This window comes from Phaenicophaeus curvirostris, chromosome 6 (assembly GCF_032191515.1).
Source record: "Phaenicophaeus curvirostris isolate KB17595 chromosome 6, BPBGC_Pcur_1.0, whole genome shotgun sequence".
Taxonomy (NCBI): domain Eukaryota; kingdom Metazoa; phylum Chordata; class Aves; order Cuculiformes; family Cuculidae; genus Phaenicophaeus; species Phaenicophaeus curvirostris.
The window spans coordinates 57451497-57475301 of record NC_091397.1 but is presented as its reverse complement, the minus strand read 5'-3'; the positions used below and the strand labels follow the sequence as shown (position 1 = coordinate 57475301).

General features: G+C 39.8%; 1 protein-coding gene across 1 annotated transcript in view; it reads right to left on the bottom strand.

Moving 5' to 3' along the window:
- MACC1 (MET transcriptional regulator MACC1) overlaps window positions 1–22884 on the bottom strand; it is a 30178-nt gene extending 7294 nt beyond the window's left edge. Inside the window, exons 1-3 of the mRNA XM_069860313.1 lie at window positions 22608–22884; window positions 4271–4385; window positions 836–2865 (exon numbers count right to left, since the gene is read on the bottom strand). Of these exons, the coding sequence (XP_069716414.1) occupies window positions 836–2865; window positions 4271–4385; window positions 22608–22610 (2148 nt within the window). The 5' untranslated portion in view covers window positions 22611–22884. The remainder of the gene's footprint in view (window positions 1–835; window positions 2866–4270; window positions 4386–22607) is intronic.
- Window positions 22885–23805: the final 921 nt, after the last annotated feature.

Below are 23805 nucleotides of genomic sequence, written 5' to 3'. Positions count from 1 at the left end.
TCTCCTTTTTATGTTCTTACAAGCATCTAACAGTTTTTCTGACAAAAAGATGTTGCCAAAAGTTTAATAGGAAAACTGCCCACAAACTGAAGAAAAAATTAAGCTGGCATTGAGCTGCTTCAGCATTCCAGTGTCCTATGGATCCTGCCAAGCTTACAGATCCTAAAGAAAAAAACATACTTTTCCAACAAAAATATTTGGGACATCAAATATAGCTTCTTAAAAGTATGACATAAAACTTAAAAGTTAAGTTAGAGCACTAAGGTGTGATCCTTTGTCTACTGCTTTTCTGGAAAAAACTGTTTATTTTAGCCAAGAACTTTAGATTTACCCCTCCCACAGAACTGATAATTTGATGACAATTAAGCCATTCCATCATGCCAAGTGATCTTTTAATACCAAGCAAATTAAAATTATTCCAGGAGTGAAATCCTGAAATGCAGATATGTTCGATTCTCCTTTCTTTATTTGCTTGGTTATGAGCTAATGAGAAAAATAGGTGTCTTTTCTTGTCCTCCAATTAAAAGCAAAGTGTTCCACTGAAAGTGTTGATGTTTTCATTGGAAGATCAAGAACAAAATTTAGAAGTGTTCTTTGGGTTAAGATACTGATTTGTAATCAAATATCAAACATAACTGCAGAAATCAGACATATGCATGATTTAATTTTAAAACATTTTTCCTCATTGAAAAACTAAATCCTCATTGCAAACAATAGAAATCTTGGTACGAGAGTATGAGAGAAGTTTGTCTAATGTAACTAACCAGAAAATACTCAACATGGATCACAAACTCTCTCATAATAGTGCCCCTCTAGGAGTTCATTCAATACTTACAACAATGAGCTCATAAAGAAATAGTCTTTTTTTTCTGTTGGCATGGCAGTCTTCCTTCATCTTCTTCACAACATGTGCAACTCTCTCTGATTCTTTATCAATATGTGCCTCATTAAAGTCATTTAAAGACATATGTGAATATCCTAGCACCTCAGCCAAAGCTCTCCAGTCATAAACACTCTCTGATACTGCAGACAGAACTACTGAGTAGATGTAAGTCAGTTTTTTGAATGGCAATGCAATCTGTTCAACCAGATTCCTGGTTGTTATCTCACTATCAGCAGTGTCCATAGCTTGTTCTTTGGAAATCACTTTTACATTTTTGCAATGTACAAGACCAATCTTTCTTCTGAGAACTCCTACATACCATTCTTTTATTTTAGTTTGTCCAATGGCTTTTACTTTATCTTCACCAAGAAGTGCTATTGTGTCCCCTTTGAAATATTCTAGCAAGTAGTCAATCTTATTTTGACGTAACACAGTTTTCAAAGCCACTCCGTAAGTATTAACACTCAAAGTTCTATCTTGAAACTTCGGATATTTAACTGTCGGTATTAAAAGCAAAGGCGCAGACTTGATTTCTTTGCGATTTTGTAAGTGCTTTGGCCGATTGATTAATTTTGGAGCTGGGTCAGGAGTTGTAACATGGAACTGTGTTACTTGGCTACTTTTTAAAATTTTGATCTGAACAAGAAAAACAAAGAAATGCATCTCCCTACATCCAAGCAAGGAAAACAGGAATTGTCGGTGGACCATTTCACCACTTTTCAGCTCTTCCCCTTTAATATTTTTGCTTTGGTCTTCCATTTTTACTTCAAAATCTGGATCACAGGATACCAAAGAAATGTTTAGATCTTGTGGCTTTTCAAGCAGAAATGTATGTTTTCCCCACAGCTGAAACACAACAGGAGGCATGTTTTTCCCCTGCTTTTTAATATCACAAATTGTGAGTTTTCCTGGAATGTAGTTATGACCAAAAACTGTAAAAACTGCTGTAAAAGATGGGTGAATATATTTGGGACCATAAATTCCAACTGAGACAGTTTTATCAACATAGTCCCAGACATTAGTTGCTGGAGGCTGGATTTTGTTTGCTTGTGCGGCAATCACTAGATACATCACATGACTTAGATCCATCAGCTTCACTTGTACGGTATCTTGATAAGTGTAGCAATTCTCTAACTTCTTAAAAGGCCCTTCTTTATTGAGACTGCAAAAACACACAATATCACTCATAACTTGGCTGAGTGGATCGTTCTTCACTTTAGCTGCAACTTTCACCTCTAGGAAAATGGCTTCCCTTGTGTTGAGGTTGCTCAGCGTAAGTTCTATCAGAGGACTTACAGTGCTAGACAGCTCATTGTTAAACGATGATGGAGGGTTAAGGATAGCCTTTAAACCAACTTCTTGGAATTCCCCAGGTAATACATGACCCACAGGGACATGAATGTTGATATCTGAGTCAGGTAGCTGTACTGAACCCCCTTCATGATACAGTTTACAAACTACATGAATATCTGTAGCTTGAGTTTGAGCCCATCCAGGACTATGGCTCATGGCTTCTAAATCCAGGCAAGACCGGGTGAGTTGTCGGTGACTCAACCAAGCCATCTTGTAGGCTTCACGGTCATTTTGAAGCCATGTCATGTCTGAAGCTAGAGGTTTTTGAGGCGTTGTCTTACAAGGATTAAGTCTTTGGGTATCAACAATATCCAGGAAGTCAGAGACACTCTTGGATCGTCCAGATCTTCTTACTGAAGTCTTTCTTAGAAGACAATCAATATCTAGCTCATCACCTGAGGAAGCCAAAGAATCACTGTTGCTAGATACTTTAGAGAACAAATAGGGTTTTTCTTTTAAAATTGAAAGATATTTATTATTTTCATTTCTATTTGAAGCAGCTATGTCATTTACAAAAGGGTTGGACGCTGACAGTTCATTCCAGAAAGGGTTAGTCTTGGAAACAGTGTGGGTGTGTTTGAATACATTGGACCAGTCAATATCCATATCCGATTTCCTTTCATTGACATCTGTTCAAAAGAAAAAATAAGCATTTTCTAAAACATATAGACTCGAGACATTCCATTAATTTCCAACTCATAGCCTGTGAAGCTAAGAGGTGACAAAATTTATCCTCCTAAAATACAAATAGATCATTTATATATTTCTTTTTCAGGTTTTTAAAGAGTGTTAATATTGATTTCTAAGTAGCATTAAGAATCTTTATTATAGAAACATGGCCAAAAATTAGTGCTGAAGGATGTAAAGCATCTTCAACAAGGTGCTGATCATTATCAACTCCTATGACTCTTCACTGACGTTGAGTATGCTAAGGTCCCATAAAGTTTAAACTCTTACATTCTGTTAATATTTGGCCTCTTACAGAATACCATGGATTTATTTCCTTTGTATGTAACTCTCTCTGAAGATTAAACAACTACTGTTTCATTTTCCAAACATCATAGATAGTGCAGATAAATGCATTATTTAGGACTCCTTTTCATGGTAGCGCACTTGCATTTAATTGATAAGGGAACTCTTACAATTTTTCTCAGTGGGGTTGAGGAATTTGTAGCATTACCTTTACCAAAAAAAAAATCATTAGTATAATTAATGAGTTCTTGTGCAATTTAAAATTTGAAGAGAAATTTTTTTTTGCTGCTATTAATTTTTCTGAGATTGCACTTAAATAGACAAGTAAGAGTGTATGTGAAATATTTAAGTATGCCTTTTAATAAGAATATTCATTATTAGAAGTAATATCTATTTGCTCTGAAGACAAGATGCTATTATATTTTATATTTATAACTGTTCACAGAAGCCGGTTTATAGGTCGATTAAGACTCACACTTCCTGTAATCAATAGAATTCCTACCACTTTTATTTGCTAAGGGTTTCTATTACTCCAGTTTGCCCTCATTTTTATACCATCCTTCTTGTAAAGGATTTTTCAGAGGGAACATCTAGTGTTACTGTTATTTCAACATATCTATATCCTTCCTTATTGCACTTTCCGTAGTACCTTAGTTTGTTCTTCCTGGTTCTTAAAACCCTAAATTAGCGTAGATTAGCTAATAACTCCCTCTTCTCATCCTTATCTCACCTCCCAATAAACATACCCTAAATAGCATTTCTTCATCTAAATTTAATGCTTCTGGTGCTTCCTACCAACCTGCCTGACCCATGTTTGCTGTGGGGACAGAGGACTTATATGTCATAAAGTTTTTCCTAGGAGACCTCGTGAGAACACGTTGTGTCCTGATTTCAGGGATATCTATGATTTGCAAAATAAAAACAATTAAAAAAAAAAAAGAAAGAAAAAATTCGTTTACGGGGTCATATAGTGTAGCTATAGTTCTTGACTTTTTAGAGTTTTGCAGAAATGAAGACTTTAGGTGGTGAGCCTTAGTCTAGAAAATAGCAGAAGAGACATACTGTAGCCAACTGAAGGCGTCCGGTCATCCACGTCAATCAAAGTCCCCTCTGATCTGCTCCGTGGAAACTCTCCACTGGTTAGAGAAGCTGTTCCACTACTGGAAGTGCTTTCCTCCTAGGAAACAGTTAAACATAGAAAACATCAGGAGGTATACAATTTGAAAAAGGAGAAATTGTTGAAGACTAATAGAGCTTTGCTCTGGTAAAGTGTCACAGATGAAGAAGAAAAAAAAGTGAAGTTACACTTTCTGAGTAAATTTATGGGGTCTGCCCAAGAGCATTACAATCCTGAGTGAGCTTTTCTGCCTAATTTGCAGCAAAAATACTGAACGCTACAGTTGGAGTACAACATGGTACCCCAATCCATAGTGAAGGCAAATAACTCAAATAATTTTCTTGCAATTGGAACCGAGCCAATTGTACAATAACTTCCATTCAGAAAGTCTTGAATAAAGAAATATTTTTTAAAAAAATAAACATCCTAATTCCTGTTCTCAGACAAGATTGACTAGAAACATTAAAGGGGAAAAGCTAGATCTGTTTCTTCCTTTGCCAATTAGTATAACATATTTCCAGTGTTTTCTGCTTTATTATTCTTCCTGTGATCATCCCTGAGTGAACACCTGGTCATATTTTCATTTTTATTGTCGAAAGTTAGTTTCCAAGACCGATACATTGTGGCTTCTGCTATTAATGCCCCACTAGAATCAAACTAGAAACTAAAACACACCCTCAATCCCAACAATGTAGTTCAAAGATTTGACATCTCACACCTGTACAAAAATGACACTGTTCCTTCTAGCTCTAATAAGAGAGAGTATCTTTGATAACATGTACTGGTTCCTTCAAAGAAACAAGTTTTAACTTTCCTGCTGCATCTCAAAGAGTTGAAAACTGAGCACATTACAAATATCCAAGATTTTTTTGTCATTCTACTTCACTTCTACTTTTCTGCTTCAGGGAGTGGGGAGGTTTGATCCACTAAGGTATCCATAGTCTAAACTTCCAATAAATGTACAAAAAAGAAAGTCTACATTTATAGACTACCAGTCTATTTGTTGCCAGAACTAATCTCTGATTAGTTACTGATCAGTTAGCACATAGAAGCTACGAGCAGTTCATTAATTGGTTAAAAAAAGCCAAAATTATTTTGGTAGCTGTATGAAGTGGGAGGTAGTAAGTGATGATGAGGAAAGGGTACAAGAGTGCAAGTAGATGTGCAGGGGCTGAAATAGGAAACCTTGGGGAAACGGAGAGAGGGAGAGAAAGAAAAACAATCTCTTTACCCAGTGGGAGTATATTGACAGAGACATGACAACAAGATTGCATACAGAAGTTTTATAAATGCTAGGAATTTCTGCAAATAGAATAAACCATTTCCTAAAAGTTCCCTCTGGGAAATCCTTAAAACCTCCACCACTAGCCTGGCACAAAGACAGAAAAAGATGATACTGAAAAGGAAAACCACTTTCAAAAATAAGTTGTATAAAGCCATGTTGATCAGCACCAATGGAGAAAGGCATGAAGCCCTGAAAGAGGGAATTATGTATAGGGAGAATTCATTTGCTGTAGCTGCTGAGTAAGAAAGATGTATACTGACAAGTGCCTAATGGTGCAAAGAATAATTTGACTGATGGCATGTCAGCTCACAGCGTGAAGAGAACAGGGTATTAAGAAGTAAAGAAGTTGGAAAGACATCACCTGTGGAGGCAACCAAATGAGTTGAATCTAAGGGAGAACTGGGAGACGTAGCATTTTTCTGGATGAGGGCAAGAAAGGATTTGTGAGGTGCAATCTGCTGTTCAAGCCTGGAGTGCATTGCTTGACCCATAAGAGTATGGGAGTCAGGATGCCAAGTGCTGCTGGCAGGAGCAATGCAGCACTTCTGTTAAAGAGGAAGAAAATTGCCTTGGAAGAAAAACACATTAAAAGGAAAAGGAAGTTTCAGGTAGAAAGTGCATTTTCACAAAAGTCAGAAGACAGATTTGCTGCAAGTGGCATTTTTCCTGCGTGATGCCTCTAGAAATCTCTTCCAGGTCTTCTAAAATTCAAGTACACATTTCTTTTTTTTTTCTTTCCAGTCTTCCTACCAAAGAAAACATGCCCTGCTGTGCTTAAAATAGTGTTAAGGAAGAAAATTTAAAAAGCCCAAAAGCAAACATTTCCCCACTGCCTTTGCTCTCAAAAATGAGAAAGTACACATTCCTTTTAAAGTATCATCATCCCTGAGTAAAACACTAGCAATTTGCCTTTCATTCAACTTTAACCCATCTTCAAAAGCAGGTTGTGTTAAGAGCAGAGCTCCCCTGTGGCAGCGTCTCCTCATGGATCCCAACGTGCACCTTTAAACAGATAGTGCTACTCAGCCATGCAATCATTCACAATGATTCGTGACCCTTGTATTGAGAGGATGGAGCTTATGCATTTGCAGAGACAGGACGAGCAACAGAAGCTGGTGATGGAGATACGCCTCATTCCTCAGGCTCACTTTTAGCTGTCATGAGGAAAAATGACTTGCCAGTTATATAGGTTGGGTTGTCAGACTTACTTTAGAAGCTGAAGTTCAGAAGTGTCTGAGGAACAGTGTACTAGGAAGGACCTTTGGCCTGTCACCTCAGAGGAAGTGGGGGATAGCTCTTCAAGTGGCAGTAAAGATGTAAATATTATTGATGAGTTAGAAAATTCAGCGAGCAGTCACTTAGAAACTAAGACTACGTCCCTCAGAAGTGTAGTGGGATCGTTAGCCCAACTAAAGTCCACGTACATCAATGCACACAGCACGAGCAAAAACCAGGAAGAACTAGAAGTTATTGTAAGGCAAGAAAACTAAGATATAATTGCCATCATGGACACATGGTGGGATGACTCACATAACTGCAATAGTGCTACGGTTGGCTATAAACTCTTCAGGTGGTGTAGATGAGGAAGGAGAGGTGGTGGGGTAGCCTTCTGTGTTAGAGAGTGTTATGATAGCCTTGAGATTAGTAATAGTGATGATAGGGTTGAGTGTCTATGGGTAATCTCTGGAGCACCCAATAAGGCAGATATTGTGGTGAGAGTCTGCTATAGACCACCCAGCCAGGAAGAAGAGGCTGATGAGTTATTCTACAAACAATGGCAATAAGTCTCATGATTGCTAGCGGTTGGCCTTGTGGGAGACTTCAGCTTACCAGATGTCTGCTGGAAGTATAATACAGCAGAGAGGAAACATTCTAGAAGGTTCCTGAAGTGTGTGGAAAACAGCTTCCTGACACAAGTGGTGAGTGAGTCGACTAGGGAAGCTGCCCTTCTGGACCTGCTGTTTGTGAGCGGAGAAGGCCTTGTGGGAGATGTGATGGTTGGCGGATGACTGGGGCACAGCGATCATGAGATGCTAGAATACTCAGTTGTAAGAGAAGTAAGGAGGCAGGTCAGCAGAACAGCTACCTTGGACTTCTGGAGCGCAGACTTTGGACTGTTCAGAAGGCTGGTTGATAAAGTTCCATGGGAGGCAGTCCTAAAGGGCAAAGGAGCCCATGAGGGCTGGATGCTCTTTAAGAAGGAAATCCTGGTAGCACAAGAGCAGGCCGTCCCCATGTGCTGGTAAATGAGCTGGTGGGGAAGAAAACCAGCTTTGCTGAGCAGAGAGATCTGAGTGGATCTCAGGATAAAGAGGAAAGTATATGAGCATTGGAAGAAGGAGCAGACATCTTGGGAGGACTACAAGGATGAAATGAGAACATGCAGATAGAAAATCGGAAGGGCTAAAGCCCAACGAGATCTTAGTTTGGTCAATTCTGTGAAAGATAATAAAACGTTTCCACAAATATATCGACAAGAAAAGGAGGGCCAAGGAGAATCTCTATCCTTTACTGGATGCAGGGGGGACATAAGTGACAAAGGATGAGGATAAGGCTGAGGTACTTGATGCCTTCTTTGCCTCAGTCCTTGATAGTAAGGTAAGATGTTCTCTAGTTACTCAACCTCCTGAGGCAGAAGACAGGGAGGGGAGAGCAGAACAAAGCTCCCTTGATCTAAGAGGAAATGTTTAGAGACCTGCTTGACCAATTAGACATTCACAAGTCTGTGGGGCTGAATGGGATTCACCTGAGGGTATTAAAGGAGCTGGTGGAGATTCTCACCAAACCCTTTTTCATCATCTACCAGCAGTCCTGCCTGAGTAGAGAAGTTCCACTTGACTGGAGGTTGGCAAATGTTACTCCCATTTACAAGAAGGGTTGGAGGGAGGATCCAGGGAACTACAGGCTTGTCAGTCTAACCTCAGTGCCAGGGAAGGTCATAGAGCAGGTCGGCTTGAGTGCTATCACACAGCAAACACAAGACGATCCAGTGATCAAGCCCAGTCAACATGTGTTTATGAAAGGCAGGTCCTGCCAAACCAACCTGATCTCCTTCTATGACAAGGTGACATGCTTAATGGATGAGGGAAGGGCTGTGGGTATAGTGTACTTGAAGTTCAGTAAAGCCTTTGACACAGTTTCTCACAGCATGTTGCTCAAGAAACTGGCCACCACTGGCCTGGACAGGCTTAACCTCTTCTGGGTTAAAAACTGGCTGGATGGCTGGGCCCAAAGATTTGTGGTAAATGGAGTTAAATCTAATTGGAGTCCAGGCACAAGTGGTGTTCCCCAGGGCTCAGTGCTGGATCCAGTTCTGTTCCATATCTTTATCAACGATCTGGATGAAAGGATTGAATGTGCCCATAGTAAGTTCATGGATGACACTAAGCTGCAAGGAAGTGTTGATCTGCTGAAGGGCAGGGAGGCTCTACAGAGGGATCTGAACAGGCTGGATTGGTGGACGGAGACCAACAAGATGAGGTTTAACAAGGCCAAGTGCAGAGTCCTGCACTTGGGATAAAACAACCCCATGCAGTACTACAGGTTTGGGGAAGAGTGGAGTGGCTAGAAAGCTGCTTCTAGAGAGGTGGGTGTTGGACTCTTCTCCCAAGTGACAGGGTGAGAGGGAATGGCTTCAAGATGCACCAGGAGAGGTTCAGATTGGACATCAGGAAAATTTTCTTCACTGAAAGGGTTAGCAAGCATAGGAACAGGCTGCCCAGGGAAGTGATTGAGTCACCATGCCTGGAGGTATTTAAAGGACAGGTAGATGAAGTGCTTAGGAATATGATTTAGAAGTGGACAGGTACAATTGGGCTTGATGATCTCAAAGGTCTTTTCCAACTTAGTGGTTCTATGATTCTATGATTAATTCTGAAAAAGAAGCAAGGTATATTCACCAGAATGTTAAATACACTGTTCCTGATCTGACCAGATACTGAGTATACTGAATTATTTAAATTCTATTAAACAGAGAGAAGAAAAGGAATTTGGAAGAGAAAGTAATACACAGAAGAAAGATGATTTCAGAAGGCATTACATATGACCATCAAATCTAAAACACCATCCGTTCTCAGTAGATTAACATGTTTATAGTCAAGCATTAGTTATGGTAATATGTCATATTTTAACTGTCACTCAGTATTTGTAACCTGGAATGGCTTTACACTGCTCAGAATTTTGTGAGAGGTAGTTGGGTCAGAGTTTACTAATCTTTGATTACAGTGCTGAACTGTGGTATGTAGCTAATAGTAGTACAGGAGAGCAAATGAAACTTTAATTTGAAGCGATAAGGTCTTTGACTTATTCTCTTAGCCTGGTGTGTATGATGCAGTAAAGGAAACACAGCTGTATGGCACTTTGAACAGAGACAGAAATGGCTTTTAATATTCAACCTTGAAAGGTCTCAACCCTTACCTTACCAATAATTGGCAGCAACCTTAATGCTTTAGTATGACCCTGTGATTTGTCACTTTGCCTATAATGATAGAAAAACATTTTCAATTGATCTATTAGGTTCTTTTTGTTGTTGTTAATTAGTTACCAAGTTCGGTACCTACTCTTTCAATGACCTGAAAATGTATTACTTTGGAAAGTGCAGAGCCAGTCACAGTTATTCCTGAAATAGAGCTTAATCTTTCTGCAAACCTCACATGCATCTACACTGCTGCTTGTTATGGGCAAAATGCTGCTTGTAATACTTCATCTGAGCTAGCATTAAAAGGTAGAGCTAGTAGCCTCAGTAGAAAAAAAGAGGATTTGAAGTGGATCATTGTCTCAGTAGATTTCCACGAGTTCATGAGTGTGTTTCTACAGCCTCTGCTTAGCTCAGCATAACCCAGAACTGACTGCTTTACAGCCTGGTTTGGGGGACACTGTGCAAGCAAAAATGACTACACCATAGACAGACCCTCTTCAAGACAAGCATCCTTCCATCCATTCCACGTATCTATGCTTCTAAAATTGCTTGTTGTAAGCATACGGGCCAGAGCATTTATTTTCATTTATAAACATTACATCTGGGAATATTGCTTTCCAGAAGCCTCAAGAACATGTAGTTAAGTTTTGAAGTTATCTTTTGGGTTTCAGCTACCATTCTGAAATACTCTGTGGTTTCTCTTTGGCCTCAGGAAGAAACAAACTCCTTGCCTTCAACTTAGATTACTTAGTAACTTTTTAAAGAACAGGAAATGGAAATTAAAGATGTCATTAACAAGTGAATTAAAGGATCTAACTTTGTAATATTTGCAATATTTCTTCTTTTTACTAAAAAGAGAAATCTTTGCAAGTTTATTAGCCTAATTCTTCTATGAACTCATTTCCTTACCACCTCTCAAAAGCCCCTAAAATCAACATTTGTTAAAAATCACACTGGATTCTCACTTATAAATTTGGAAGCACAGCTTGTCTTTTGGAGGTCCTATGAAAACATTTCTGGCTCCTTGACAGAGACTGCAATACTACAAGTTATTACTGACCGTGATGCCAACAGAGTTATTCCTTCAAAACCGATATTGAAAGCACTCTGTAAGGAACACCTTTCATTTAGCAGTTTCATTAAATGGTAGAAGCTCCCATTTCTAGATGCTTCAAGTGTTTCAATGCCACCATAATGCATAAAATACTGTAAAGCTGAGGGAAAGCCTCTATGTACCACGTTCTGCATGTAAACCAGAGGCATGCTGCCCATCCTTGGGTACTTAATACTTGCTAGGATGAAACAAAAACCTCAAGCATGAACATTTTTTAATGACCTAGAGGAGTGGGAGTGACAGGGACTCTCAAAATCTCAAAATTTATGTCCCTAAGATCTATAGCTGTGATCCTGGGTTTCCAAGTACAGGATACTTCCAACGTAATCAAGAAGATATTTCGTTACCCTGATTTCTTCTTCTCTTTCTATTAAATTAGACATTAACTCACATTCAAGCTGCATGCAGAAGTTACATTGAGTCTTTAACTGAGAAGCTTACTCATCAGAGGCAAGTGGAAATAAAGTATTAGACTCCTACACACTAGCCTGGCTTAGAGCACCCCCAGCTCTGCCTAGTATTTATTATGCTTTTTCTTAGGAAAGGCTCATGTCTCTGCCTGTTGATGCCAAAAGTCAGCTTTGCGGACAGATAGGAGCTGTGGTCTTTGAGGTCAGGAAGCAGTGGTGCGAGACAGAAATAGCAGTAGAATTAACAGTACTGAATGATTTACAATCTCAGAGCTAATGTGGAGTCACTGGGGCATGACTAAAAGAAAAGGCTTCCTCTGTTCTGAAGACTTGATTTTGGCAACATCTTACTGTTCAACACTCTTCTAGTTATATACAGAAAATAGCACATTCACTATCCATCCAGAAAGTGAAGGATAGCAGTTTCCAGACGATCAAACCCAGGTCACGTAGTGAAGTAGTTCTTCATTAGGAACTGACAATCAGGCACTCAGGAGTTACATTTTTCATAGAAAAAATTACTTGTAAATTTAAGGGCCAAGCACAGGCAGGGGGGATATTTATCTTGACTTTCAACATTTAAATGTCTCATCTGGTTCAGTGATGCAATAACAGGAAACCTAAAAGAGTTTCACAGCACCATGGCAAGGCTGAACTCACCAGGGAACCTACTTGCAGGGAACAGCCAGTGTTTTACTTGCCCACAGCTCTGAAGTTCTTAACATTATATTTAATGACATTTCTATTGGCTGGTTATGTTGCAAACATGCAGGATGTTTTTTTTGCGATTCCATACTATAACCAATAAAACAAAGTGATGTGGTCTATACTATAACAGGTTGTAGTCTTGAACATTCAACAGTGGAACTGAATTGCCTGTCAATGATGCTTCCTGGATACTGACACTTTATTTTGGATAGATGCAGATCGATGATGGGTAGGCAAAACATGCAATGGGAACCTTGAAGTAAATTGAACACGATATCCGGACGTGTGCAAGGTGCCTCTGCTTTTCTGGTGTTTACACCAAATGGGGTGAGCACTTGGAGAAAGATCCCAGGAGACATAAAATACACACAGCCCTACCAAAAAATTAAGTTAACACGGCAATACACAGAGAGTTTGTTTTGCAGTGCTTAAACTATGTCAGGTGAGCTTTCAATAAGTATAAACTAGCCAAGAAGAAATCCCGGTTGTTTAGAGTATGAATGAGGTACAGGAGAGGGGGACAGAACAGGATTCAAGTCAATCACTTGTTCCATCTCTTCTGGGAAATATAAAGGGAAATTAATAGTGAGAGAGCAGAAATGATGGAAGATGGGTGATATGAGACCAGCTCAAGATGGAAAAAAAAATTAATAAAACAGGCAGCCACCAGTGCTGGGAAAATAATTCTATTAAATGCAGTAGAAAAAAGTAAATCCATTTGGGAAGGCCTTCTCTGGTTGTCATTAAAGGTTGGTTTAGAGAGTTAAGAATTGTAAGCAAAATCATTCTTCAGCGCATCCACAAATTACATTTTGCTCTGCTTGACTGACTGCATATTGGACACAGGGAATGTGTACAGCGCAAACAGTATGCTTGATAGATTGTGATAATATTTACAAGGAAATACTGATACCTATTTTTTTGTGTATTGATCTGTTTTGACAGAACTTGTTTAATAGTCCTTGGGAATTTAGGAACATAGTGAAGAAAGCATCAGAGAGGGAGTCTTAATCATAGGGACACTTTTAGAGGTACACTGCAGACAGTGCACTTCTTTGTGTTGCTTTTTATGGCAATTATATTCCCTAAAGTTTGGTGGGAGCTCTTCTTCAGCCCCAAGACATCATCATATTTAAAAAAATCTTTGCCTCTGTTGTTAATAATAGACTGAGCTGCCCATTTAGGAACACTTAAATATTTTAAAGTTATTTTTGATACAGTAATTTTGAAGGGAAGAAGGAGGTGAATTCATAAAAATGTATTTTGTTCTGTAAAAGCAACACCCAGGCTCTCCCTTTACATAGCAATTACACATGCCCTTGACAAGCAAAAAACATCCATCAAAAGAGATTCATGTTTAAATGGATAGTTTCTCTACTAATGAATTAGTTATTAATAATGTTGTTATCAGACTAATTTTACTGAAAGAATGTGACTGCCATATCAACTCTAAAATGGTCATGATCCAGCAACAAAACTGAAGTTGGGGAAAGACAAACCGCCATACAACATCAGATCCCACTTAATAATCCATCTCCGATCACAGAAGGCTGCATATTTTAGAGGAAAAAGTAAGAAATCCTATGTATGAAAACAATGACGATCTGCTTCTAGCATTGCTGTTGGGTTTATAACTGAAATAGGAGCAATTATATTTTTTTAAAAAAATAAAATCTACAATAACTCTGTGGATCCTCTTCAAAGGGAACAGTCAAGTTCAAGAAGATTTGAAGTAACAAGTTCCCAACAAACTGCATGCTCTTAGGTGTCTAAATTTAGTCTTTAAATCTAGCTGCCTTACCAGCTCATTGATTGAGACATCTACTCCTATCTACCGAGAAGAAAGCTATACTTTTGTTTCACAGAATCACAGAATAACCAGGTTGGAAGAGACCCACCGGATCACCAAGTCCAACCGTTCCTACCAAACACTAAACCATGTCCCTCAGCACCTCGTCCACCCGTGCCTTAAACACCTCCAGGGAAGGTGACTCAACCACCTCCCTGGGCAGCCTGTTCCAGTGCCCAATGACCCTTTCTGTAAAGAATTTTTTCCTAACGTCTAGCCTGAACCTCCCCTGGCGGAGCTTGAGGCCATTCCCTCTTGTCCTGTCCCCTGTCACTTGGGAGAAGAGGCCAGCACCCTCCTCTCTACAACGTCCTTTCAGGTAGTTGTAGAGAGCAATGAGGTCTCCCCTCAGCCTCCTCTTCTCCAGGCTAAACACCCCCAGCTCTCTCAGCCGTTCCTCATAAGGCCTGTTCTCCAGCCCCCTCACCAGCTTCGTTGCTCTTCTCTGGACTCGCTCCAGAGCCTCAACATCTTTCTTGTGGTGAGGGGCCCAGAACTGAACACAGGATTCGAGGAGCGGTCTCACCAGTGCCGAGTACAGAGGGAGGATAACCTCCCTGGACCTGCTGGCCACGCCATTTCTGATCCAAGCCAAGATGCCATGGTTTCCTACCATTTGGTACAATAAGAACAATAACATGTCCAATAACATATATTTTTATGCAGTAGTGACAAAGTCACTCATCAAATATTTTCTCTATTTGTTTTCAGAGGTGAAAGTAATAATCCAGTGAGACAGTTGTTCCAGGTCTCCTCCTCCTCTAGTCACTATATTCTTTATCCAACTTCATTCTCTTCATTACATCACAGTGTTCAGTTGTTTTTGCAGCAGGAGATGATACACACCACTAACATGGATGCAATACCTCAGCGTAAAGCTAATTTTCCCATCCAGGAAAACCACACTATTATATAGCAATGGATAGTATTATCCACTAGAAGCATTTTAAGGATATGTATTCCATTGCATTCCATTGCTGGATGGCTCAGAGGAAGAAAGTATTCCTGAGGTTCTCACTATCCAGTTGGCTGACCTCCATAACTGATTAATGAACTGTTTGTACAGCACATCAGAGATGTCCCCCATGTAAGTCTAGGCATTCTTATGCTGACTTTAAACTCCCAATGTCTCTATTCACCCCCAGAAGCAAAAGCGCAGCTCTAGCTTGCTGTTCCTAACATCTCTTCCCTTCCAGCTCTTCCTTCTGAGGCTACGCTGACTTTTGAGGGCAAAATTTGATGGGGCAGATGAGAGCTGCAATCGTTCAGGAACAGCATGAGCAGGCACTATACACGTATGGGTGTCTACTCATCCAAGAAAACTTCCCCACTCAGCTCTAGAAGATCTTTCCATGCCATTTGCTGTGAAGAAAACAACGTTATCTTGTCTTTGCATTTAATATGGCAGTGAGGAGACAAGAAAGAAGGCATAAAGCTGTGCCTGCCCTCTTTCTTGTTTCCTTCTCTAACACCATACAGATGCATTGGCTATGACATCACAGACCATCACTAAGAACATGTAAAAATATTTACCTAGTTTGGTGTAAGTTCTAATCTTCAGAACTTCAGGAGATTTCACTCAACTCAGTGCCAAGCAGAAATTACCACACACCCAGACAGTCTTGACAAACATAGCAAACTAGCTTGTTCTGTTGTGAAAGTTAATTCAGATAATTTTATTTAAAAGTGCGAATCCACCTGACATTGCTGATTTTAGCAAGATTTTACAATAGTAAGACAATATCTGTTGTTATCATTCAGTGTGCTGAATAACTTGCATCCACACAAGTAATTTTGTTTCAAAGTTCTTTAGAGCTTTGCATTAAAAAACCCATATATGCTTAACCTATAATTAATTCATCTGTAAATTTTTTGCCTGGAGGGACAGAGAGTGAGCTTTCAGTACACTTTCCCCACATTAGGAGAAGAACAATTTGCCACCTAAGAAATATTCTGATTTTTCAGTCTCCCACATCTATTCATCCCAAGAGGAACGGGGCACAAGACACACAGATTTTGGAACCACAGGCTCAAAACCTATCAGCTCCTATAGTTGCCAGACTGTTCCAGAAGCATTACGTTTGATTTATGCACAGATTTCAAAGGCAAAAGAAACAAAGCAATCACCTTTACTTTTCCTATGCAGAATCAAGGCCACGGACTTTTATCTAGCTTTTACTGTGTGGGGTGCTTTTTATTGAACTGAAACTCTTAAAAAATCCAATTTTGGACCCCAGAGCTGATGTTTATATTCTGTTGGGACTCAAACCAGTGTTTTGTTTTACTTTTTCTCATATCTCCTGGTAGAACTAGCTAGAATAGCATCCCTTTGCTAAACTTTGTACAAATACATAACAAGCACAGCCTGCTCACAAGGAACTGATTGTTTAATATATGAGACAAGGAAGGGTAGGTATGGGGGAAAAAAATGGAAACAGACAAGTTTACAGATGGAAAGACTAAACCCCAAAGAGACCGATAGCAACATTCCAGTGTCTCCCACCCGTACTGTTAGAACTGCATAAATATAAAAACAAGTCGTCCCAGAGTACTCAAAAAAACAGGGACAGAGCAGAGGATGTGCAAGTGCCACGTGAAGAAAACTGCCACCAAGACCAGAGCTTTGAAAGTAATTGCATAAATACCACAAGAGCCCTTCTCTGCCATGAAGTGTTCACACCCTGAAAAGTCAACTAACTGGAAAGCAAGGCAGCTCCTGGCAGCCTTGGGCATTGCTAGGTTTGGCCTCCCTTTGCAGCTACAAGCTGAAATCACACATCAAAATCAGCTACAAGCAAACAGTAGCTACACATAGCAGGTAGCAGAAAATTACTGACATATGCACACACCTCACATGCAGTTTTCTCTCTCCTGTGTTTTCGTTTATCTGGTAAAACAAGTGACCTGTAGCCAAATTTGGAAGTCTGAGATAATTTATTACTTTTATAAAATAAATAAATATTATTTTAAAAAAGATACAGTGATGGTGAATGCAGCTTCCATTAAGTTCAGACTTCAAGCAAATTGCTCTTCTGTTTCTGCTACCATATACAACATGAGATGTGGAAAAGTCTAAGGAAATTCGTTTCTGGGGAGGACATCACGTGAAAAAAATTTTTCACGGAAAGGGTCATTGGGCACTGGCAGAGGCTGCCCAGGGAGGTGGTTGAGTCACCTTCCCTGGAGGGGTTTAAGGCACGGGTGGACGAGGTGCTGAGGGACATGGTTTAGTGTTTGATAGGAATGGTTGGACTCGATGATCTGGTGGGTCTCTTCCAACCTGGTTATTCTATGAAAAGGTAACTCCGAGAGCCACTAAATGCACCTCTTGCTCTCCACTGATGAGATAAAGAAATTAACTCATTTACGTTAGGATGATGCATGCAGCAAATACTTATTGCTATTTTCACAGACATACCTCAGAGCCCAAACATTTCTGAGTGCTCCAAAACCAAAGCAGTTGTCTCACTAAAGAAACCATGCTTGCTTTTCCACACTGTCCTTGAAACTATATGGATTTTACCCTGGAACCTTTTAAGATTGGTTCATCTAGTGTAACCAATGGCCTGTGTACCATCTAGCAGCAGGACTAACAACTTTGCTCCTTGTCTGTTTGTCCTGTACTTGGAAATCGAGGGGACAGGTTTGAGTTTGCCTTTCCTTGCCTCACACCTTAAGAAAGGTGTTACGAACACCTCAATCAGAAGATGCTTCTGCTGAGAGCTGTTAGATGTTTCCTTGGAAAACTGATGAGATTTTACAAATGGATTTATGATGTTATTAATTTCACTTGATCTTTGCATACAACTTAATGGAAGCACATTAACAGTCTCCATCCAGAGCTGAACTGGCATATACACTAGAGAACAGACAAAATTTCAAATGGGAAGAAGAATGAAAAAAAAAAAAGTAAACAAAGGAAAAAAAAGATCACTGAGCAGAAGAACAAACTGGCATTATTCATGTTCATAGCACTATAATTTCACACAGAGCAACAGGTGACAATTTGTGCTGCAGGAATTAGGGCAGTACTATGAATAAATTGAGAATACTTTTCTTTCTGCTGCATCACAACCCTCCCACGTTAAAGAGATCCTGTTAAATTAAGGCTAATGGATTAGAGGGAGCGAACTCGTGAAAAGGTTATCACATCATAGGCTTTTCTTCAGGGCTCAGAGTTGTTATTGCAAGAGATCATGTACAAATGAAAACAAACCACTTAAAATTCTTGCCGCCACCTGCTCCACTCCCCCCAGTTATTTCAGACGAAGTAATTTCCTTTTAATTACACAGCTTAGTACATGTAGAGATAGAGCTTATTCTCCATGTAAATAAATATCCAAAGTTTGGACCCAATTAGATCATAGGACAAAACTCAGGCTGTGGGCTTTGCCACTGGTGGGTCACAAGCTTTGAGCCTGCTGGTGAAACTTTTGGATTTTTTATGGACATAGGTTCAAGCGGGAACTTGAACAACTCCACATCAAGTTGTGGCATGAGCATTTTGCGATAAAGCTTGCTGCAACCTGTGGAAAAGGAGCTGCTTGCTTTGAAATGACTTCAAGATGCCTGGCACAATGTACAAGCAAATCTGATAGCAGTTCTTACTGGTAAATAAAGACATAACCTGAATTAATTCCATTATATCTAACTAGAGGTCAGTGTAGATTAAAGTATAAACCAATACATTTTAGAATCAATTTAAAGACTTGTGAACTCCCATTTAATGCAGGGAAGTATTATACACCTCCATGGAGAGAGGGACAGAGATTAAAGAAAGAGCAAGCCTGGGACAGAAACAGGGTCAATTGTCCCAATTTTTTTTAAGGGAATAGATGAGAGACGAGATTATCTGGCATTGAGCTGGAGGCTAAGCCTGCTCTTAGAGATGCCATCTGACTGGGTAGATGGCTGGGTAGATGCTCCAGAAAACACCAGTCCTGCTTCTCCTTTGCATCAACACTGGTGCTTATCTGGTCTCCCAGGGCCCAGGCACGATGAGTCAGTGCTCACCTATGCCAGCCTGCGAGAAGTAATGGCAAGGTATGAGATATGGGACTACTCCACTCAGCCATTACAGCAGCTTAAATGTAGAGCAAGAACTTACCCAAAGTAAAATGGCAGCTCCCCATCTCACAAGTGTCTTGCAAAGAGGAACACAAGGATTATTACGGACTCTTGAGTTCCAAGCGAAGGCAGACTTTCTCTAAGGATCAAAGGATCAAAAAGATCCTTTCCCCATTGAGAAAGATGAAGCAAAAGGCAAAGTGATTCCACTATCTACTTTTTGGATTCAGATAACTTTTATCCAAATTCTTTTGTAAATACATATCCCAAGCAGAAGACCTAGAAGACTATCTTCTGGACTGCCATGATACTCCCAGGGTCTCCAGAGCACTTCAGCCTGCAGAGTTACCCACACTGCAAGGGGGAGGCAGCACCTGGGGGTATATAATGCAGCTTTCAGCTCAAATATCGCCAACTTCTTCCTCAGCAGGCTAGCTTACAAGGTAAGGTTCAGCTACACAAGGAAAGGAGTCCTACTGTTCCAGAAATTAAGCAGTATATGCCTCCTATAAAATCCCTTGAAAAGGATGGCTGGATACATCCAAACATAAAAGCTTTTCCTCTCCACCACCAGGACACCAAACCAGAACCCAAAACATCATTTGCTGCAAGCTATAAAGCTTTATTTCAGTTTTCTGAAGTTTTCAGTGGTTCAAAGCCCTGATTCAACTTCACTGCTGTCCCTTGGCAGAGAAGTGTTCCAGTGCCTCCACTTAGTGAGTTATACAATAGGTGCTTTGAGTAAAGTCTGGAGGGTGGGAAGGGAAGGTCAGCGGAAAGAGATATGACAACGTTTGCTCACAAATCAAAATTTCCGAGGTTATTAACACTAGAGCAGGCTATAAAGAGCTACAGGAAATCCTAATAATTTGGACAGTATAACATTCAGTTTGTTGTAGATAAGAACATCAAGAAGTGCTTTCAGAGAAGCAGTTTGAAAGTCCTCATATACGTTGATTTCTAAAGTAGTTGTAGAGACAGAAACCTTTTTTCTTAGAAAAAGTTTAAGGAGAAGTTTCAGCAGTTTAAGAAAGATGTTTCCTCAATGCGCAGAAATGAAAATAAGCTCCTAGTCTGCACTGAGAAGCAGGTGAAAATCTGATAAAATATTACAGGTCCAATACATATATGCTTTCCACGAGTATATGACATCATCGCCCAGAATTCTGTTTTTGAAAAACATTCCTATGTATTCCTGAAAATGCAGAGTTGAAGAAGATGAATTCAAGAAAGAGGGTAAGAGATGAGACGGAAAGACTCTCATAGAAGAAACCATTAAAAAGATAGAAGGTCAAATTAAACTAAAGATTTTGTGGTAGCGACAGAGATGGGGCTGTCAGGAAAAGGATGCTATTGATGTTATTGAACCTCTCCAATCTCATTCCATTTCTGATTGTGGCATCTGTGAGGAAACTTCAGATCCTATGCAGTATTTTGTAGGATAAGACATGAGAGAGCCTATAGTTCCAGACTGAGCTATGATTTTTTTTTTTTTTTTTTACACATTTTTTTGCAAGCACGCACCACAACTTGCGGTGCAGAATTTTGATGCACTTCAGCTGCCACTACCCTAGAGGTCAACTTTTGAGACAGGAGGACTCCTGTTAGAAACCATCGGTTTAGGTTGACTATCTGACTGTTCTGTCCAAATGCCAGACTCTTCACTTTTACAACAACATGATTTCTCTTTCTGCATTGTATGTGCTTTTTGTGTTTCTTCCATCTATTTTATATTCATGTCTTGAAGGTGGACTTCCATGAAAAAGTTTACCATAGCATTAAGATGCAGGAGCTTGAGTTTATCTGTTGTGGAAAATAGAGGGGAAAGGCATCCAGCCTCAGAGGTAGTGAATTTTGAAGTTTTTTTTCTTCCCTTATATAACCTTCACAGAAATCTCTCAGAGACAGTCCATCAAACACAAATATTCCTGCTCCACAGGCTGAAAATAAAGAGCTAAAAGGAAGTTGACTAAAAAGAAGCCTGCAATTGAACCCAACTAGCCATTCTCACAATACAGGGAGAAAGAGGAGGAAGAGAGACAGCTTGTTTTAAAGCAAACGTTTAAATGCTCAATAAGCCTTTTATTGCAACATATAATTAGCCCATTGAACGCATTCCCACAGGATATTTTTGTGCTATATAGTTTACTGAATACGACTCTAGGTATGCCTTGTTTTTAATGTATCCCAGGTAAACACCATTCTATGGCTTCTAGCATAACAAAAACCATCTTGTGTTGTAAATGCCATTGTACATCTCCCATCCACACAGACACTGCATCTGGTTTCAGAGTGTAAGTTCTGCATTGGAGCATATCATGTTAACAGCTGTCAAATACATGGGTTTGGGCTAGGGAAAGTGTGGCAATTTGTGCCTCCCAAGATCTTTTCAGTACAAATTCTCCCCTCCTTCCCTCCCTCTCTTACTTACTCAGGAGGGTGCCTATTGCTATTTCATAGTAAAGTCAGTTAAAATTTTTTCCCAAGCTGTTAAGATTTTGAGCAGTCTCCTCTACATTAAAGAAGAGGTGTTATTAGCCAAGTTGTACTAGCAAGTGGAAAGAGAACAAGAAGTTTTTCTTTCTTGTCTTTCATTTAAATGTTTCTGGTTTTAAACAGACCAGTTAGCTCTGCTTCTCACTTTTTAGCAGTAAAAGGAGTTGGTTTGAAGTCTGTCAGTAGGATAGTTCTTGCCTCCATGGAGGTCTTGCCTCCATTTAGCCTGGAGATATTATCTTTCAAAGGTTCCTTTAATACAGTATAAATATTTTAAAATTCAGACGTATACATGCTCTTTAAACTCTATTTTCTGGATTTCTAATAGCTGCTCTGTTGCCACGTTTAGCATCCTGTTGCACAGCCCACATCCCCAGCTCACAGAGCCAGAGGCCAGTCTAGCTGCTGCACGCATGAAGATGAGCATTTTGATTCATACAGTGCTTCAATAAAACCGAAAAAAACCAAATAAAACCATAAACCCCACACATGCACACGTGCACACACACTCTTAACTACAGCACCTTACTTCACAAAAGCAAAAAGACAGAGAAGTCCAGCTTAATATTGGTTGATTTACAATTGTAAGAGGTTCACCATTATTTATATAGATATTTATATATATATTTATATATATATTTATATATATATTTATATATATATTTATATACTCTCAGGAAAGGCCCTCACCAGCACTTAGCAAGTGCCGTGCCTTTCTCCATGCATCCCAAACCACCCTAGGGTAAAATATCATGGAATTCAAAATGCACACACATTCTACACTTAATCCAGCAGCATCCGGCACTAACTATGGACAAAAAGAGAGTATCAGACTGCGGCATTAGCACTACGTAAAATACGATGATATTTCAGCCCTTCGGAAGTCTTTTAAACAAAACAAAAAAAAGACACTAGAAAGAAAAAAAGCAAACTCACCATTCTGGAAATTAAGAGCTTCCTCCTAGATCCAATTTATGTCATTGCTCAAGATACCAGGAGAGTTGAAGAAGCTCTCATTCTTGCTCCAGCTTTAAAAAACACTGGCGTGCTCAAGGTTCAGGTAGGTGCTGGGAGCACACCTGGTGCGCCTCTCTCTTCAGGGTGCTGAGCAAAGCCTGATGGAACGTAGAGTCTAGCAGGTACTTGGCAGCACCTGCTCAAACAGACAGGAGGGAGGGATAGAACTACACTACCCATAATTGCCTTCAGCTGGTTTATGACTACACCTGAAACCAAGAGAGGTGGTGTGGGAGTTTTGCCTAGGGAGGAGAGATAAGTATACACAGAAAAGGAAAAAGAAGCATGTGCTCCACTGTGTGCCAGTGGAAGATAGGGATTTCTTCTTTCACATGCTGTGTTGCAGGTGTATTGAGCTTCCTGAAGTGGGACAAAGGATGGCTTTTTGATAAATGTTAAAGCTAGAAATAATTAGATTTACAGGCAACGAATGCAGTGACCAAAATCTCACTAACCTGTAAGACCGGTTTGGGCATCTCTGTGCATGTGAGAGAATCAGACAACCAGGTATGAGGAAGCAAGGGAAGGAGGGGTGGCAATGGCCTGAGAAGACACCTACAAAGGAAGGAAAGCAGAGACATTCAGGAGGGTGCCAAGGAAAAGCTCCCTTTTGGCTCTGTGAGTGTGAGGAAACAGCAAGTTTTCCAAGGCATTATATTGCAGGTGTTTTTCTCAGTGATTTCACCTTATTGCAGGATAAAGTTGAAAAAGATTAGAGGGACAAAGATTATAGCCACAGCGAGATAAGATTAATGGTCTTTGCTCCAGGAATGTCACAGTGAGTTAGAGAAGAGATGATTTGCCTGTACTGTTGTTATTTGCTACCTGTGTTTTTGTCGCACTTAAGACTCAAGCTGAAACTCCCCTTTGATGAAAAGAGGCTTTGCAGGGACTGTAAGCCTGCCTCCAGAAAACTGAAGTATAAATCAAACAGGTTAAAAACTGAAGAAAGGCAGAATCCAGGATGTTTGTGGAGCAGATTGTGTCAATACTAGCGGGCCAATTTCCATAAAGTTAGCTACTTGCCAAAATAAGTAGTTGTGTTTGATCAGGGCGTGTAGGAAACTGAGGTGAAACTCAGCAAATAGTTTCATCTGGAAAAAAATTAAGTTCAAAT